At 61.7% G+C, this 15,342-nt stretch overlaps 4 protein-coding genes across 14 annotated transcripts in view; 3 read left to right on the forward strand and 1 right to left on the reverse strand.

The window, feature by feature from the left end:
• Positions 1-3,891, forward strand: part of ankfn1a (ankyrin repeat and fibronectin type III domain containing 1a) — a 25,716-nt gene extending 21,825 nt beyond the window's left edge. For 7 of the 8 annotated variants that reach the window (XM_088438510.1, XM_088438506.1, XM_088438509.1 and 4 more), the window contains 6 exons: positions 2-334; positions 404-570; positions 1,255-1,571; positions 1,676-1,842; positions 1,938-2,395; positions 2,490-3,891. In XM_088438510.1, the coding sequence (XP_088294636.1) occupies positions 2-334; positions 404-570; positions 1,255-1,571; positions 1,676-1,842; positions 1,938-2,395; positions 2,490-3,060 (2,013 nt within the window). In that variant the 3' untranslated portion in view covers positions 3,061-3,891. The remainder of the gene's footprint in view (position 1; positions 335-403; positions 571-1,254; positions 1,572-1,675; positions 1,843-1,937; positions 2,396-2,489) is intronic. The other variant, XM_088438508.1, reaches the window with a different exon arrangement.
• LOC148410049 (chromobox protein homolog 2-like) lies at positions 3,835-7,359 on the reverse strand. The gene is made up of 6 exons (XM_088438532.1): positions 7,134-7,359; positions 7,012-7,055; positions 5,713-5,778; positions 5,580-5,649; positions 5,173-5,417; positions 3,835-5,093 (listed from the first exon to the last, which is right to left on the reverse strand). Exons 1-6 carry the CDS (start codon positions 7,197-7,199, stop codon positions 4,409-4,411), a joined length of 1,176 nt encoding a protein of 391 aa, XP_088294658.1. The 5' UTR covers positions 7,200-7,359; the 3' UTR covers positions 3,835-4,408.
• An 849-nt stretch (positions 7,360-8,208) lies between these two features.
• cox11 (cytochrome c oxidase assembly homolog 11 (yeast)) lies at positions 8,209-9,982 on the forward strand. 2 transcript variants are annotated; one of them, XM_088438534.1, is made up of 5 exons: positions 8,215-8,592; positions 8,784-9,034; positions 9,100-9,255; positions 9,326-9,451; positions 9,536-9,982. In XM_088438534.1, the coding sequence occupies exons 2-5, from the start codon at positions 8,801-8,803 to the stop codon at positions 9,716-9,718; spliced, it is 699 nt and encodes a 232-aa protein (XP_088294660.1). In that variant the 5' UTR covers positions 8,215-8,592; positions 8,784-8,800; the 3' UTR covers positions 9,719-9,982. The 2 variants fall into 2 exon arrangements, with proteins under 2 accessions (XP_088294659.1, XP_088294660.1); XM_088438533.1 differs by having other exon boundaries at positions 8,209-9,034.
• Positions 9,983-11,594: 1,612 nt separating this feature from the next.
• a1cf (apobec1 complementation factor) lies at positions 11,595-15,320 on the forward strand. Of its 3 annotated transcripts, none has more exons than XM_088438699.1 (13): positions 11,595-11,757; positions 12,216-12,364; positions 12,428-12,562; positions 12,624-12,754; positions 12,825-13,063; positions 13,134-13,298; positions 13,360-13,457; positions 13,554-13,712; positions 13,801-13,939; positions 14,220-14,425; positions 14,542-14,678; positions 14,779-14,918; positions 15,017-15,320. In XM_088438699.1, the coding sequence occupies exons 2-13, from the start codon at positions 12,263-12,265 to the stop codon at positions 15,154-15,156; spliced, it is 1,791 nt and encodes a 596-aa protein (XP_088294825.1). In that variant the 5' UTR covers positions 11,595-11,757; positions 12,216-12,262; the 3' UTR covers positions 15,157-15,320. The 3 variants fall into 3 exon arrangements, with proteins under 3 accessions (XP_088294825.1, XP_088294826.1, XP_088294827.1); XM_088438700.1 differs by having other exon boundaries at positions 14,244-14,425; XM_088438701.1 differs by having other exon boundaries at positions 14,779-14,928; positions 15,017-15,162.
• Positions 15,321-15,342: the final 22 nt, after the last annotated feature.

Consider the following 15,342-nt stretch of genomic DNA (forward strand, 5'->3'; position numbering starts at 1 on the left):
GCTGTCCTGCATGTGGGAGGACGTGCGGTGGCTGCGGCAGAGCACGTCGGCGTCCGCGTCGTCCTCCTCGGCGCTGCAGGCGCGCCACAAGATGCTGAGCGCCGCCGCTCAGATGCAGAACCTGCTGGGCACGCAAAACTTGGGGCGCGCCCACTACGAGCCCATCAAGGATCGCCACGGCAACGTGCTGCTGGTGACGGTGCGCGACGCCGACGGCCAGCACTCGCCGGGCGGCGGCAAGTGGACGCCCGTGTCCAAGGTGCAGAGTCAGCGCAAGTCCCTGTCCACGCCCGAGGAGCCCTACGCCCTGGACGTCCTGGTCATCACGCTGCAGGTGGGCCCCCCGCGCGCCGTCCCGCCCGCGCGCCGTCCCGCCCGACGGCCGACGTTTCTGCCGGCGCAGGACATCGTGGCGTACCAGCGCCGAAGCGGCCAGCGGCTGGCGCCGGGCCTCTACCTGGGCTACCTGAAGCTCAGCAGCTCCGTGGACCAGATCCGGGTCCTGGTTCCCCAGAAGAACCCCAACGTGTTGTGTCACGCCCGGGTGCGAGAAAACGCCAACGTGTCCAGGTGGGTGGCGGCGGGCCCCGTCCGGTTTTGTAGGGTGAGGGTCTCCCGCCTTGGCCCGCGGCTGGAGCTTGCCGCTTCAAAGCGCCGCGTCCCGTCCCGTCCCGTCCCGTCCCGTCCCGTCCCGTCCCGCCCCGCCGCAGGATGCGTTTTCCCAAATATCGCGAGCGTCCCCGTCGGCCAACGTTCCGAGGGGGCCGTCGTCTCCGCGATTGGGTCCCGGCCCCTGGAACGCCGTGTCCCCCGACGCTCCGTCTGTTCGTTTGCCTGGAGAGGGAAACCTGTCGAGGGTTTGTCCCGTAGTCCTTCGGAAGGCGTGCGGGCGAGCAAGGTTAAGCCGGGGCGGAACGCGGCTTTTCTTTCTTTCTTTCTTCGGTGCAGCGGGACGGATTCTTTTTTATTCGTCGTGGAGGCCTTCCTCGGATCGTGATCCTCGTATCAATTCCGATCGGTCTTACTCCCCCATAAATGCTCTTGCGGGTGATTGGGCTCAAAAAAAAAAAACACGCCGATGCCAAATCGTGGATAAATAATGGACAAATAATGCAAGCGAACGCGCCAGGCGCTCCTTCGCCGTGCGCTCCTTCGCCGTGCGCTCCTTCGCCGTGCGCCGACTGTCCCCGACAGTTTCCCTGTGCGCGAGATGACCTTTGACCTGCGAAATGCCATGCGGGCACCGTTCCCCAGGGAGGAGTGGGATTGGATCCGCGCGCTGCCGGCCGGCGGCGAGGAGGAGGCGCGGCCCTGGCCGGAGAGCCCCGCGCCGCTGCTGTACTACGAGCTCCGGACGGCGGTCAAGACGCTGCTGAAGAACCTCAACCTACCTCTGCAGCAGGCCCGGCACCTGCGGCTGTACGACCAGGAAGTGGTGGAGCTGGGTCACGGGGTCTGCTTCCTGCTGCTGCTGCCGGCCGCCGACGAAGTCTGCTCGGCCCCCGGCCAGTCCAACCCCTACACGCCGCTCTCGGGCTTCCTGCACCTGCCGCTGCAGATGTTTGAGCTGGGTAAGCGCCGCGCGGGTCCACCGGGGTCCGTCGTAGCTCGCGGGGAGCGGCTCCGCGCGCTTGGGCTTGAAAACCTCTCCTCCTCGCCGCGCGGCCGGCCGCAGCGCACTTCTGCGCCTACAAGGAGAAGTTCATCGGCTTGTACTGCCGCCTGTCGTCCGTACTGGACCTGGACGCCCTCATCACCCAGCAGGCGCTGCGCGAGGCCATCGCCGACGACGAGGTGGCCGACGCCAAGCGCGGGCACCAGCTGGTGCTCGACCACATCCGGGTAAAAACCGGAGGGAATGGCAAGAAATAACGAGAGGCGGCCACCAAACGCCCTGACCTTCGGAACCCCTCCCTCCCTCCCCGCCGCCCGCGCAGCAGCTGGACGAGAGCCGACGGGACGCGCGCTGGCTGACGGACGCGCTGCAGTACGCCCGCTACAAGCAGCCGCGCGGCGGCGTCCCCGTCGGCCGCCTGCTGGACGCCGGCGCCCCCGAGGCGGACGGCGAGGGCCAGCGGAAGACCGACTCCACCTCCTCGGCCACGGACTACCCGCCCTCGCCCGAACTGCGCCGCGGCGGTGAGTACGGGCGTCGGCGCCGGCGGGCCGCCTCGTGGACGCCCACCGGCCGCCTGTGCTCAGACTCGCCGGCGGGCTCGGACGAGGACGCCTCGTCGGAGGTCTTCCTCCCCACCGACAGCGACTACGACTCCAGCGAGGCCCTGAGCCCTCGCGAGCCGGAGCCGCTCTACTCGCCCCCCCGGGAGCCGGCGCGGCGGCGCCTGCGCTCGCTGGGCGGCAGCGCCCCCGACGTGCTGCAGATCCACCACCTCGGGTGACCTCTTTTTCTAAGAAGAAACCTCCAGGTGCCGGTTTTCTATGTTGTTATTATTTTTCTAAGCAAAGTTGCAAATGTGGCGATCGCGCAGGTACGGCAGCGCGCCCGCGAAGGAGCCGCCCCCGTCGCCGAGGGACGGCGATCCCGAAGCGGGACCGCCGCCCTTCCTGCCCCGCTCGCCATCCCGAGACGTCTGCCCTTTTTCCCCGCCCTCCCGCCGCCCGGCGGGCGACCCGCCTCCGTCCCCGCCGCTCCGCCTCGCCGCCGAGACCCCGGAGGGCCTCTCGCCCTCCGGGGTCCGGCGGACCGCCCCCGACCCCCCGTCCAAGCGCAAGCTGCTCTCCAGGAGCCACCGGGGCCGGTATTTCAGCGGCCCCCGGCGCTGGCTGAGGGCGCACGGCGAGGAATGCCACGCCGGCCCCTTATGCCAGGGCGTCTACACCGAGCGGCGCGACCCCGACCTCCCGCCGCCCGGCCCGCGGGAAGCGGCCGACGGGGGCCGCGTTCCGGAGAGTCGCAAGGGCCGCCTCCGGGAGCCCCGCCCCCACGTCCGCGGGATCTTCCCGGACGACGGGGACCCGGGACGTCCGGCCGGACAGGACGCCGACTCGGACGAGCAGACCAACGCGCAGGTGTCGGAGATCCTCAGCAGCACGCTCTAGACGCCCGTGCCGAGACTCCCCGCGCTTTGTTTTCCGTTGATTTTTCTTCAATGCGGAAAGCATGCATTTTAGTGCCCCTTCCCAGCGCTCGCCGTTTTGCTTTTGGGTCTTCAAGCCATCCGCGAGACCCGGACCCATCGGAAAGCCAGCGAAACTCAAGATCTGGCCACGTCCTCTCCAAAATGGACAAGTCACCAAGTTGACTGCGCCGGGTTCAGGTGCGCGCCCGGTCGGAACGTTGCCGTCCGCCCAACCCCCGCAAAGTGGAAGCCCTTTCAAATGTTTCGTGCGGGGAGGACGCAAAGCGCCACCTCTTTGGGAGGAATCGCCGGCGTGGAACGCAAACGTCGCCGGTTCGACTTTGCCGCGCCTCGGACCCCCCCCCCCCCCCGGCGTCGACCCGCTTTGCCGCGCCTCGGACCGACCCCCCCGTCCCGGCGTCGACTGTTACTGAATCCAAACGGTGAAAAGCCGAATGGCGGTTCCACCCGCGTCGCCGGAGGCCGGCCTGGCTCCTCGCGCTCGCTGTCGGGTCAACCTATTTGAAAGTCCCGCTGAAAGTTTCCAACTGTGAAATTTCCCCCAATTCTGCAAGCCCTAGAAAGCACGCAAGTATTTTTGGACTCTGACGCCATTCTTCCGCGCAAGAAAAAGGTCGGACTTCATCACCGTACCGAACGCAAGCCCATATTTTTTTGTGCGCGCGTCCGGCGTGGGCCGCCCGCCGCCGTGCCGCGCTTTTGTTTTGAAATGTCGAAAGGAAGAGACGCACGCTTGAGGTGACTACAAAGGTATTTACAGTATAAATTAAAGAATGGATGGCGTGTGGAACACTGTTGAGGAGACATTTAAATAACATTCATAGCACCTTTGGTCCAAAACGCACACAAATATGACACGCGGCAAATGGGTTTTGTAACGCGGCGGGCCCGAACCCGAGGCGCCGACGCTTCCCCAACTCGGCCGGGAAGCAACCAAGCCGAGGGGGAAAAAAAAGTGTCCATAGATTTGGCGCGGTCGCGCCGCCCTGCCAGTAAATTGGCGCCGCCGCCGCCGCTTCGCTCAGACGATCGCGCCATCGTTGGCGTACTGGATGGCTAAATGCTAAAAACGTAGCGTTTTGTTTTTCTTGCACTTTTTTCGGTGGCCGTTTGACGTGATGGCGATACTTTAGAAAATGAGCCCCCCAGAAAAAGATGGATGGAGGTTTTTTTCTTTTTTTTTAAGGGCTAGCGGTACTGGCCCACGTCCGGCTTGAGGATGACGATATTTCCCAACAAAACGCCACGCCGCTAGCATTTAGCCTACGCGCACGTCGGAGGGTATTTCCCTTCCGACGAGGGACTCGCTAGCGCTTGCGCGGGTTGAAGAAGCCCACGCTGGTGGGCGACTCCTTGACGGTGACGGTGATGAAGTTGGCGGTGACGTCGGTGACAAAGACGTGTTCCAGGAGGTCGCGCGCGGGCCGCCAGTCCGCCTCGCCGTCCGAGTCGGCCGGATAGGACGCGGCGGCGACGACGCGCTCCCATTCGCCGCTGCTGCCGTCCGAGTCGCCGGCGCTCAGCTCGTCGCGGCGGCGGCGGCCGGCCGGCGCCGCCCCTTCCCTCGCGCCCCCGGCCGGCGGGACGGGAGCCGGGCAGGAGTCTCTGATGAGCACCAGGCCGCCGCTCCGCGAGCTGGAGCGCACGGCCGCGCCGCTGTTGCCCCGACGGGCGGCGGCCGGCGCCTGATGGGCGGGCCGCGGCCAGGGCGCCGCCGCCCGCTTGTGCTGGAGCGGGCCGGCGTCCTGCCGCGGCGCGGGGCGGCGGCCGGCAAGGGGGGGCGGCGGCGCCGGCGGGCGCCCGGGCTCGCCCGGGGAGGGCGCGGGGGCGGGCCGGTTCCAGAGGCAGGCCCCTTTGGGCGGCTGGGAGAAAGGCGAGGCCTGCGCGGCGGCGGCAACGGCGGCGTGCTGCTCTCTGCCGCCGCGACCCAGTCCGGCGTAGGTGAAGCTGGCCGGCTGCAGCGGCTTCTTCATGCCCGGCCGGGACTCCGCCCTGCCCGGGGGAAAAGCGTCACAACTTTGCCGAGGCGCTCGAAACCAACGGTCCCTCCCGAGCGGCCCGCTTCGCGTACTTGCGCGGGAAGCCGGGCGGCAGCTGGCGGTGGGCCGGCGCGGGCGGCGTCCCGCGCTTCTTGCGGCGGGGCTCGGCGGCCAGGATCTGCGGCCTCCTCTGGGGGGCGGGGTGCGGGCGGGGGGCCGCCGCCCCCTTGGCCCTCTTGCGCTCGGCCTCCTCCTCCTCGTCCTCGGACGAGGAGGCCGCCGACGAAGACGCGCCCGAGAAGGACGAGGGGGACGAGCGGCCGTCCGCCGCCGGGAGCTGCGGAAGAGCCGCGTTACATACGGGGATCCTCGTTTGCGCTTAAAAAGCTTCCGACAAACGGCGCGGTGAAAAAAAAGGGGCGGGCCGGTCAGTCGTATTGGTCGCGGAAGCGTTTGGATAGAAAGACTCGGAATGTGGCTTTTGCGAAAGGAGGCTCACGGGAAGCTTGCGCGGGCGTCCTCTGGGCCTCTTGCCTTTCTTGTGGAACAGAAGTTCTCGCTCTTGCTCCCTGCGACACAGCGCCGTCAAGGCTTTGGCGCCGCCGCCGCCGCCGCCGCCGCGCGTCACCCACCTTTTGTGAAAGGCGGCCAGTAAGCGCGGGTCCAAAATATTCTCTTCCGGCTCCCAGCTGTTGTGCCTGAAAGCAAGGCGGGCGTTGTCAAACGAGAAGGCGGGGGCGCGGCATCGACGAGTTGACATATCCGTATGTGTACATTTACACCCGAAATATACATGGCGGGGCACAACGGAGCTGTAGTCGTGCGTGGCGACCGTCACGTCAAATACCGTCGTCGCGCCCGGACCCGGTTTCGAGCTCGGACCGGTAAAAGCGTTCCGAAGAGGCACCGCTAACAAAGGAGGGGTCGCTCCTCGAAAACCCTGCCGCAACCTCCAAGTCCTAGTCGGCGTTAGTTTTGCCAGCCACCCAAAACGCTGCGGCGGGCCCGGAGTTTCACACCCGTGACGGAGGAATGGCTTTCACCGGCGGGTCGGTCTTCCCTCTCTTCTTCTTTTTAGCCATTGAGTCATTGCCGATGGTTTTGCGCCGCGACTCAAACGTTTGAATGCTTTGAGCCGTCGCACGTGTTGAATCGCGCATCCTTTAGTGATGGCGAAGCGGACCCAAGCGTAGTGCACTACCATGGAGTGCGTTTGGATGAAATGGAATTATTCGGAATGAAAAATGGACGGCGCGGGAATCGGAAGGTCGTTGGCGTGCTTCGTCCTTGCGACTTGCGCCGATAAAGTTGAGCGTGCTCGAAAGACGCCCGGTCCGGTCCGGTCCGGTCCGGCCGGGCGAACGTGTCCGAAGAACAAGACGGCTGCGATTGGCATGGACAAAAACGGGACTGCGGAGGGATGCAAACGTCCCGTTTCGGGGACTGCGGAGCGATGCAAATGTCCCGTTTCGGGGACTGCGGAGCGATGCAAATGTCCCGTTTCGGGGACAAAAACGGGACTGCGGAGCGAAGCAAATGTCCCGTTTTTGGTTTGTCGCTTATTGCGCGTAGTTGTGAGTCGGCCGCACCGGGAGAGGAACAATACGAGGAAGCGATGCCATGCCGACGAAAAGCGCTCCGGCGATGGAAGGCGCCGGAAACAAACGAACAAAAAAAGCAAGAGAAACGAGCGCAAACGGCGGCCGCTTTTCTTTCTTTCCTTCCTTTTTTTTTTTTTTCTGTCGCGTCGCCGAGCTCGCCGAGACAAAAAGCGGGCTGCACGGCACCGCGTTGCCACGAGCAGACTAAAATCGCAGCGAGATCGCCAACGCTGTCGCCGTCATTGTCCGCCGACTGTGCGCGCGCTGGCCCTTGCGCTAGCGCGCGCTTGATTAGCCTCGGCGGCTAGCCGGGGCATGCTAGCCACTTACTTGGACGACCAGCCTCGCCACTTGACCAGATACTCCAACTTGCCCTGCGAAAAGAGAGCGGGACGGGCGCGCTCAGAGCGGGCTCGGGCCCCCGTCCCGCGCCGAGGCGGCCGCTCGCTCACCTTTCTCGGCCGCTTGCTCAGGATGCATTCGGCGTCAAATACCTGGCCCACTGTCACCCCCTCCATGGCTCGCGCCGAGCTGAGCTGAGCCGAGCCGAGCCGAGCCGAGCCGAGCGGAGAGCCGAGCCGAGCCGAGCCGAGCCGAGCCGAGCGCAGCTCCCGCCTTTTTGGCAGAGCCCGGCCTCCGTACGCGCTCCGCCGCACTTCGTTTCGCGCTTCCTTCCTGTTTTGGTTTGTTTGAATTAAACACGTGATCGTTTTCCATTTCGCGATCGTTTTCCATTTCGCGGTCGTTTTCCATTTCGCGGTCGTCTTCCATTTCGCGGTCGTTTTACATTTCTCCTCGATGTCAACGCAAACCTTCGCGACGAGGAAGCCTTGCGCCAAAGCGAACCGACAATAAATACACTACAAAAGACGTCAAATAATCAGTATTACGGCACTCGAGGCGAGCAGGCGAACGAACGGCTTCACAACACTACAAAATAAACATTCCTCGTTTGCCTGTCGACAAACGGAGAGCTCTTCGATCCCGCAGCGAAAAACAATCACGTCGCGCAACAGTGCCCCCTGACGGAGGGCTAACCGTCCTACAACAATAACAACTCCCTGTCAGCACGACGCGACAAAATAAAGAGCAATAACGCCAATATGTACAAACAATCGGACGTCGCAGGTAATCCAAACATCCGGCGATGAAAAATGGAACCGACAGACTTCAATACATTCAAATAAACGTCAATAGCCATTCGTCCTTTCCTGTTATTTACTCCAAATGAAGATCAACTTTGCGGGACTCCAAATGAAGATCAATGTCAGACGCTCTTCGTCTTGTGACCGTCATTTATGTAGTCGATAAATATGTTTGACTCGTCGTGCTGCTTTGTGTTCTCGCGAAAAATCAAAACGACGTGAGAAAAAAATCAAAACGGCATGAGAAGAAAAAAATCAAAACGGCATGAGAAGAAAAAAATCAAAACGGCATGAGAAAAAAAAATCTAATCGACGTGAGGAAAAAATCAAAACGGCATGAGAAAAAAATCGAAACGACATGAGGAATGTTTGTTTCGAGTGACGAATCAACGCATTTAAAACCAAATCAACGGTGAAAAGCGTTTATGAAAAGCGGAACGTTTGCTTCGCCTTGACTACCGGAAACGGAAGCTTTTTTGCGTCGCGCGCCGGCTCCTTGCGTAAGGTGGAGACGAACAAGCGCGCCGCCCGGTCGAATGACAGCGAGTTCTATTCGGAGCGCAATCCCGAATTACGAAGCGATGCTTTTGTTACGTTGACGAAGCGTCTCGCTTCTCGGAAGCTTTTTCTTTTCCCCTTCTTCTTTGCGGCGAGCCGTGGGACGAACACTCGCAGGCAACTTTGCAGCGTTCTTTTCAAACGGCGACTTCCATTTTCAAACCTTGAGCGTTCGGACGACTTGGCGCGTTGTAGCGGATTCCAGCGGGTTAGTGCTTTTCGCTTTGTCCGGAGATGGGAATCTGGGGTCCGGAAAGTCAAAGCCCTGCCGCGTCTCGGCTTCGGCCGCACCCGAATCGCGGCGGCCGAAGCCGAACCGCGGTTCATGAAGCCGACGGGGGGCGCGCTCCGCCGAACCGCGGTTCGGAAAAGAAAACGCTCGCGTCGCTGACCCTTCAGGTGATCCGCTCCCGGCCATGCTGCTGTCCCCGCTGCTCCGGCGCCCGGGGGCCCCGGGCCGCCTGTTCCCGAGGGCCCTTTGCCCGGGGGGCGGGGGGGCGCCGCAGAGCCGCGGGGCCAAGAGCGGCCCCGGCCAGGGGCAGCCGCGGCGCTCTCGCAACGCCACGCTGCTGACCTACGTGGCGTCCGCCGGCGTGGCCATGGTGGGCCTGTCCTACGCCGCCGTGCCTCTGTACAGGCTCTACTGCCAGGTGAGCCGTCGTCGCGGCGGGCGCCCCCGGCGCCGTTCCCGCCGGACCAAAGAAAGCCTTTGCAGGCGGCGGGGCTGGGCGGCGCGGCGGTGGCCGCGCGCGACACGGACCTGGTCGCCGGCATGGAGCCGCTGAGGGAGCGCGTGCTCAAGGTGGCCTTCAACGCCGACACGCACGCCGGCATGCGCTGGAACTTCCGCCCTCAGCAGACGGAGATCTCGGTACGGCGGCGAGCCCGCGGGCCGGCCCGGGCCGGGCCGGGGCTGACCGACCTTTGGCCCTCGGGCGCAGGTGGTGCCGGGCGAGACGGCGCTGGCCTTCTACAGGGCCGAGAACCCCACGGACGAGCCCGTGGTGGGCATCTCCACCTACAACGTGGTGCCCTTCGAGGCGGGCCAGTACTTCAACAAGATCCAGGTACCGCCGCCCGCGCGCGCGCCCCGCCCGTCCCGCGCCGCGCCTCAATGACCGGCCGGCCCTTTGCCTGGCGCTTTGCCCCAGTGCTTCTGCTTCGAGGAGCAGCGTCTGGAGCCGCACGAGGAGGTGGACATGCCCGTCTTCTTCTACATCGACCCCGAGTTCCACGCCGACCCGCGCATGGCCCGCGTGGACACCATCACGCTGTCCTACACCTTCTTCCGGGCCAAGGACGGGGAGCGCCTGCCCCTGCCCGGCTACAAATGACCTTTGACCCCGCAGAACGCCGCCGGACTGACGCCGATTGCGTTTGGATGCCCGCGATGCCAATACCAGCTTGTCAAAGTTTGGGATTGTGAACGTCATTTTTCTGTCTCGGTCCCAGTCTTCATTGGAGTCCAGCTTCCCTAAAGATTTCTTTGCACGTTTAAAGGAGATTGTTTACGCTCGCTGTTGACAAAGCTTTTTGGGAGAATGCGCCACCGTGTATAGGAAGACTTTTATTTCCTCAATAAAACTAATTTATCGTGAGACTATTGTTTGTAAAACAAAATGGCCTTATTTTCACACAAAAAAATTGACCGTGGAACGTAAAGCTTTTTTTTGGGTGGGAACAAAAATGAAGGCTTTTTTTTTAATGACAGACTATAGTAAGGCTTTTTTCCCCAATAAATAACAGTCAACAGAAAAAAAGCAACAGTATAGTATAGTCAGGCCTTTTTTTTTTTTTTTTTAAAGCAACAGTATAGTAAGGCTTTTTTTTGCCAAAAAAAACAATCTATAGTAAGGTTTTTTTAAAATAAAAAAACGAGTCTTTTTTAAAAAAAAACAAAAACAAACGACAGTCTACAGAAGGCTTTTTTTTTTTTTTTTCAAAAAACGGTCAATAGTAAGGCTTTAAAAAAAAACAGTCTATAGTAAGGCTTTTTTAAACAAAAAAACGACAGTCTATAGTAAGGCCTTTTACTTTGCAAAAAAAAGACAGTCTATAGTGAGGCTTTTTTTTTTTAAATGACAGTAATAGTAAGGCTTTTTTTTAAAAAAAAAAAAAAGCAACAGCATAGTAAGGCTTTTTTTTTGCAAAAAAAAAACATAGTAAGGTTTTTTTAAAATAAAAAAAACGAATCTTTTTTTAAAAAAACAAACGACTGTCTACAGAAGGCTCTTTTTTTTTCAAAAAACAGTCAATAGTAAGACTTTAAAAAAAAACGACAGTCTATAGTAAGTTTTTTTTAAACAAAAAAACGACAGTCTATAGTAAGGCCTTTTACTTTGCAAAAAAAGACTGTCAATTGTAAGGCTTTTTTTCCCAGAAAAAGACAGTCTATAGTAAGGCTTTTTTTTTAAATGACAGTATAGTAAGGCTTTTTTTTTTTTTTAAAAGCAACAGTATAGTAAGGCTTTTTTTTTTGCAAAAAAAACAGTCTATAGTAAGGTTTTTTTAAAATAAAAAAAAAACGAGTCTTTAAAAAAAACAAACAGTCTACAGAAGGCTCTTTTTTTTTTTCAAAAAACAGTCAATAGTAAGACTTTAAAAAAAAACGACAGTCTATAGTAAGGCTTTTTTAAACAAAAAATATTAGCCTACTATCAAAATGATTAACTACGAATACATAATGAGGCTTCATCTTTAAATGTTTATTTTTCCTGCAGTGCATCCTGACACACCACATGACTACTCTGTTGCGCGATGCCGCCTCAAGTTGAACTAAATTACAATATTAACGATTATGTTTCATTGCTTTGATTAAATTAAATCAAGCGGATTCTAGTCTACAGTAAGGGCTATACATTAAAATTCTAGTCACAAAAAAATAACAGTTTATAGTAAGGCTTTTTCTCCCCAAAGTAGCGTTAATGGAAACAAAACGGAAGTAAAAGCGCCACCAAAAACAAACACGCTAGGATCTTCTCGGAGGCGGGAAGTGGATGTCTTTGGCGCCAAGCCGGTGGGAAAAAGGGCCTTTTCCCGCCGCCGGGCCTCGGGGCCAAACGCCGGCAAAGGACGGGCCCGGGCCTCCCGCTTCCGACGGAGCGAGCGCTTAGCGTGGCGCTCCGGTCGACGGAACGGACCCCGAGAGCTCACGCGGACAAAGGCGCTCTCTCCGCTACGCCAACGAGCATGCGCGCGCAGATAGCGCTAGGTTAAACATTAATGACGCCGTGGAAAGCTAACACGGAGACGCTGAACCTTTGGAGTTTGATATGATGAGATCTCGCTCGCTCGCGCGCGCGCGCGCGCACACGAGCGGCGGTCAGAATGACAAAGGTCTGAGTGGAGGGAGGTGATCTCTGAAATTGCTCGGGTGAGTTTGGTTTCGTTTTGTCCCCGCAAAAAAACAAAAAAAACCATACGCAAGGGTCAGCTCGGAAAAGCGAGCGGCGCTCGGGCGACGCCGTCGTCGTTGACTCGGCGGCGTCGTTGACTCGGCGCCGAGCTTTTACGCCGGCCTCGGACACGGTGACCGTCGGCCCCGCCGGAAAGAACGCGACTTTGGCAAAAGAAAAGCGAGCAAAGTGAGGCTCTTGCGCGCCCTAAAAAACAAATCCAAAGGAGCTGGCCTTGTTCGCTTTCCTCGGGGTAGAAAATCCGAAGAGAACGCGTGACGCAACGGCGTCGACGTGGCCGGTCGCCTCCCGTGACCTTCGACACGCGCGCTCGCGCTCGCGCTCGAGACGGGCGCACGCAAACAAACGCGCACGGAAAAAGTTGAAAGCGCGGCCGTCTCACAGCCTGGTTTTTCTCTCCGCTCCGGCCCGGCAGTGAGCTCCGCTAATTTCCTTGATTTGTCAAGCTGTCAATCAAAGCCAATGGAAACCAATCAGAAGGCAGGAGGGGAGGGACTGACGGGGGCGCAGAAGGAGGCGGGGCTCAGGGCGCTGGTGCAGAGGACGGGCTACCGCCTGCAGCAGGTAAAGCGGGCGGGGCGGCGCTCGGCCGAGGCGCCCGGCCGCTAACGCGCCGGCGTGCGGCAGGAGAACGGCCAGCGGCGCTACGGCGGCCCCCCGCCCGGCTGGGACGGGCCCCCGCCGGAAAGGGGAAGCGAAATCTTCGTGGGGAAACTCCCGCGGGATCTCTTCGAGGACGAGCTGGTGCCGCTCTGCGAGAAGGTGAGGCGCCGCCCGGCTGACCCGGCGGTTCCCCCCCGGCTGACCCGGCGCTCCCCGCCAGTTCGGTCGGATCTTCGAGGTGAGGATGATGATGGACTTCAACGGCAACAACCGCGGCTACGCCTTCGTCACCTTCGCCAGCAAGCGAGAAGCCCGGGCGGCCACCAAGCAGCTCAACAACTACGAGATCAGGTGAGCCGCCCCGCCCCGACGTCGGTCCGCCGAGGGCGCGCGCGTCTGACCCGGGCCGCCGGCGCGGCAGGAGCGGACGTCTGCTGGGCGTGTGCGCCAGCGTGGACAACTGCCGACTGTTCGTGGGCGGCATCCCCAAGAGCAAAAAGCGGGAGGAGATCCTGGCCGAGATGCGCAAGGTGACGGAGGGGGCGGTGGACGTCATCGTCTACCCCAGCGCCGCCGACAAATCCAAAAACCGCGGCTTCGCCTTCGTGGAGTACGACAGCCACCGGGCGGCGGCCATGGCGCGACGCAAGCTGCTGCCGGGTAACGCCGCCTCCGCTTCCCGCCGGCCCGCCCGCGGACGCCTTCCACCTGCGCCTGCCGCCCCCCCAAGGCCGCATCCAGCTGTGGGGTCACGCCATCGCGGTGGACTGGGCCGAGCCGGAGGTGGAGGTGGACGAGGACACCATGGCCGCCGTCAAGATTCTCTACGTCAGGAATCTCATGCTGCATACCAGCGAGGAGGACATCCGCAAGGAGTTCAGCGCCATCAAAGCAGGTGCGCCGGGCGACCCCAACTCAGGCGACCCGCGCCCGCCTGACGGCCGCCTGCGCCGCAGGCGCGGTGGAGAGGGTGAAGAAGATCCGAGACTACGCCTTCGTCCACTTTGCGCACCGCGAGGACGCCGTCGAGGCCATGAAGGCCCTCAACGGGAAGGTCCGGCGCTCGGAGGCCGCCTCGAACGCCCGCGCGCGCGCGCCGCCTCGCCCGCCCGCCGCCTCACCCGCCCGCCGCCTCACCCGCCCGCCTCAGGTGCTGGACGGCTCGGCCATGGAGGTGACGCTGGCCAAGCCGGTGGACAAGGACAGCTACGTGCGCTACACGCGGGGGACGGGAGGTCGGGGGGGCCGGGGAGGTCGGGGGACTTCGCCGCTGCCGCAGGACGACTACGCCGCCCTGGCCCTCGGACAGGTGCCCCCCGCCGCCCCCGGGTGACGACCTTCGTCGAGGTTATACCTTCGGGATAACCCGGGCTCCTCCGGCCCCTTCTGGCGCGCAGGTGTACGACCCCGCCGTGGCGTATCTCGGGGCGCCCGTGTTCTACGCCCCGCACGCCTACGCCCCGGCCCACTTCCGCTTCCCGCCCACCAAAGGTCACGCGGCGGGCCGCGGCCTGATTAGGATGCCGTCCGTTCGAGGTCAGAGGTCACCTTTATCCTTTTTCACATTTACGCCCCCAATCAAACGACGGCTACTGGACGCGGAGGGCCACGCCGTCAACTGGCGATAGATAACGTGTCGCGGCCCGGCCGCGTCCAGTAGGCGTCGACAATCGACGGGAACGTTGGAAGGGCCCTCCCTCCGTCTGTGGCTCCGTCCGTTGCTTTTTTGTCTGTTTGAGTCTTTGTCGGTGTGTCTATCTGTGTTTGCCTGCGCGATTGCGGCTGATTGGCCCCATGTGGTTGGTTTCTCCTGTAGAAGTTTACATGAGTGTGCCTGTAGGGGCTGCGGGGGTGCGCGGGCTGGGCGGGCGGGGCTACCTTGCGTACGCGGCGGGGGGCGCGGCCGCCGCCCCCAAGCGGCCCGACGACAAGCTGTACGACCTCCTGCCCGGCATGGAGTTGACGCCCGTGACGCCGGCCGCCGTCGGCCTCAAGGCCGCCGCGCTCAAGCCGGCGCCGCAGGTAACGCGCAAACGCGGCGCAAACGCGGCGCAAACGCGGCGCAAACGCGGCGCAAACGCGGCGCAAACGCGGCGCAAACGCGCGCGCACAGTTGGTACTCGCCGGCACGCCCGCAGGTTCTCGAGGAGCTGTGCAAGAAGAACAGCTGGGGGGCGCCGGTGTATCAGCTGCACTCGGCCATCGGACCCGACCGGCGCCAGCTGTTCCTCTACAAGGTCACCATCCCGGCGCTGGCCACCCAGAACCCCAACGCGTAAGCGGCGCCTTTGCCGACCCCCCCGAAAAACCTCCTTCCCGAGCCGCCGGAGTTGCTGAAGCGCCGCCTCGCCTCGCCTCGCCCCGCTCGCCCGCAGGCCCCCGTTCACGCCGGGCAAGCTGAGCGCCGCCGTGGACGAGGCCAAGGCGCACGCGGCCGAGCACACGCTGCACGCGCTGGGGCTGCCGGCGGAGGGCGCCGGCCCCGCCCCCGACCTGGCCGCGGTGGCCTTCCCAGGTATGTGAAGGTCCGTAGCCCGCGCCGCCGGCGCCCGCCCCGCCCCGCCCCGCCCCGCCCCGCCCGCCGGAAGTGACGGCGCCCTCCCCGTCTTTCAGGGTACGCTTTGGCCGGCCCGGCGCCGGGGGGCGTGGCCCCCCCGCTGAAGCAGGAGGGCGTCGCCGCCTACGCCGCCTACGAGGCCTACCCCGCCTTTGCGGTGGCCGCGCGACACCCCGACGCTTACGGCGTTTTCTAAGCGGCTCCGCGCCGAGGGACCTCTCCTGGCTTCCTTTTTCCCGGGAGGCCGTCTTCTTCCTTCCGGTCACAAATCCACGTTCCCGGGAGAGTTTTCTTCCACGGCGGCGCCGAGATCGTCCGCCGGCCCCGACAGTATTAAAGCATTCTTTTGATAGCGCGGCACACGAGGCTTTGGCCGTCTTCT

Source organism: Hippichthys cyanospilos, chromosome 17, assembly GCF_059441005.1.
Source record: "Hippichthys cyanospilos isolate Australia breed blue-spotted pipefish chromosome 17, RoL_Hcya_1.0, whole genome shotgun sequence".
Taxonomy (NCBI): domain Eukaryota; kingdom Metazoa; phylum Chordata; class Actinopteri; order Syngnathiformes; family Syngnathidae; genus Hippichthys; species Hippichthys cyanospilos.

Bases quoted from the DNA above. Each gene is read 5' to 3' on its own strand.
- a1cf (XM_088438699.1), top strand. From the start codon at position 12,263: ATGGAAACCAATCAGAAGGCAGGAGGGGAGGGACTGACGGGGGCGCAG. The intron at 14,679-14,778 runs GTAAGCGGCGCC...GCTCGCCCGCAG, and splicing joins GCCACCCAGAACCCCAACGC to GCCCCCGTTCACGCCGGGCA. The intron at 14,919-15,016 runs GTATGTGAAGGT...CCCGTCTTTCAG, and splicing joins GGCCGCGGTGGCCTTCCCAG to GGTACGCTTTGGCCGGCCCG.
- LOC148410049 (XM_088438532.1), bottom strand. From the start codon at position 7,199: ATGGAGGGGGTGACAGTGGGCCAGGTATTTGACGCCGAATGCATCCTG. The intron at 7,056-7,133 runs GTGAGCGAGCGG...CTCTTTTCGCAG, and splicing joins TGAGCAAGCGGCCGAGAAAG to GGCAAGTTGGAGTATCTGGT. The intron at 5,779-7,011 runs GTAAGTGGCTAG...CCTTGCTTTCAG, and splicing joins TGGCGAGGCTGGTCGTCCAA to GCACAACAGCTGGGAGCCGG.
- cox11 (XM_088438533.1), top strand. From the start codon at position 8,801: ATGCTGCTGTCCCCGCTGCTCCGGCGCCCGGGGGCCCCGGGCCGCCTG. The intron at 9,256-9,325 runs GTACGGCGGCGA...CCTCGGGCGCAG, and splicing joins CTCAGCAGACGGAGATCTCG to GTGGTGCCGGGCGAGACGGC. The intron at 9,452-9,535 runs GTACCGCCGCCC...GCTTTGCCCCAG, and splicing joins AGTACTTCAACAAGATCCAG to TGCTTCTGCTTCGAGGAGCA.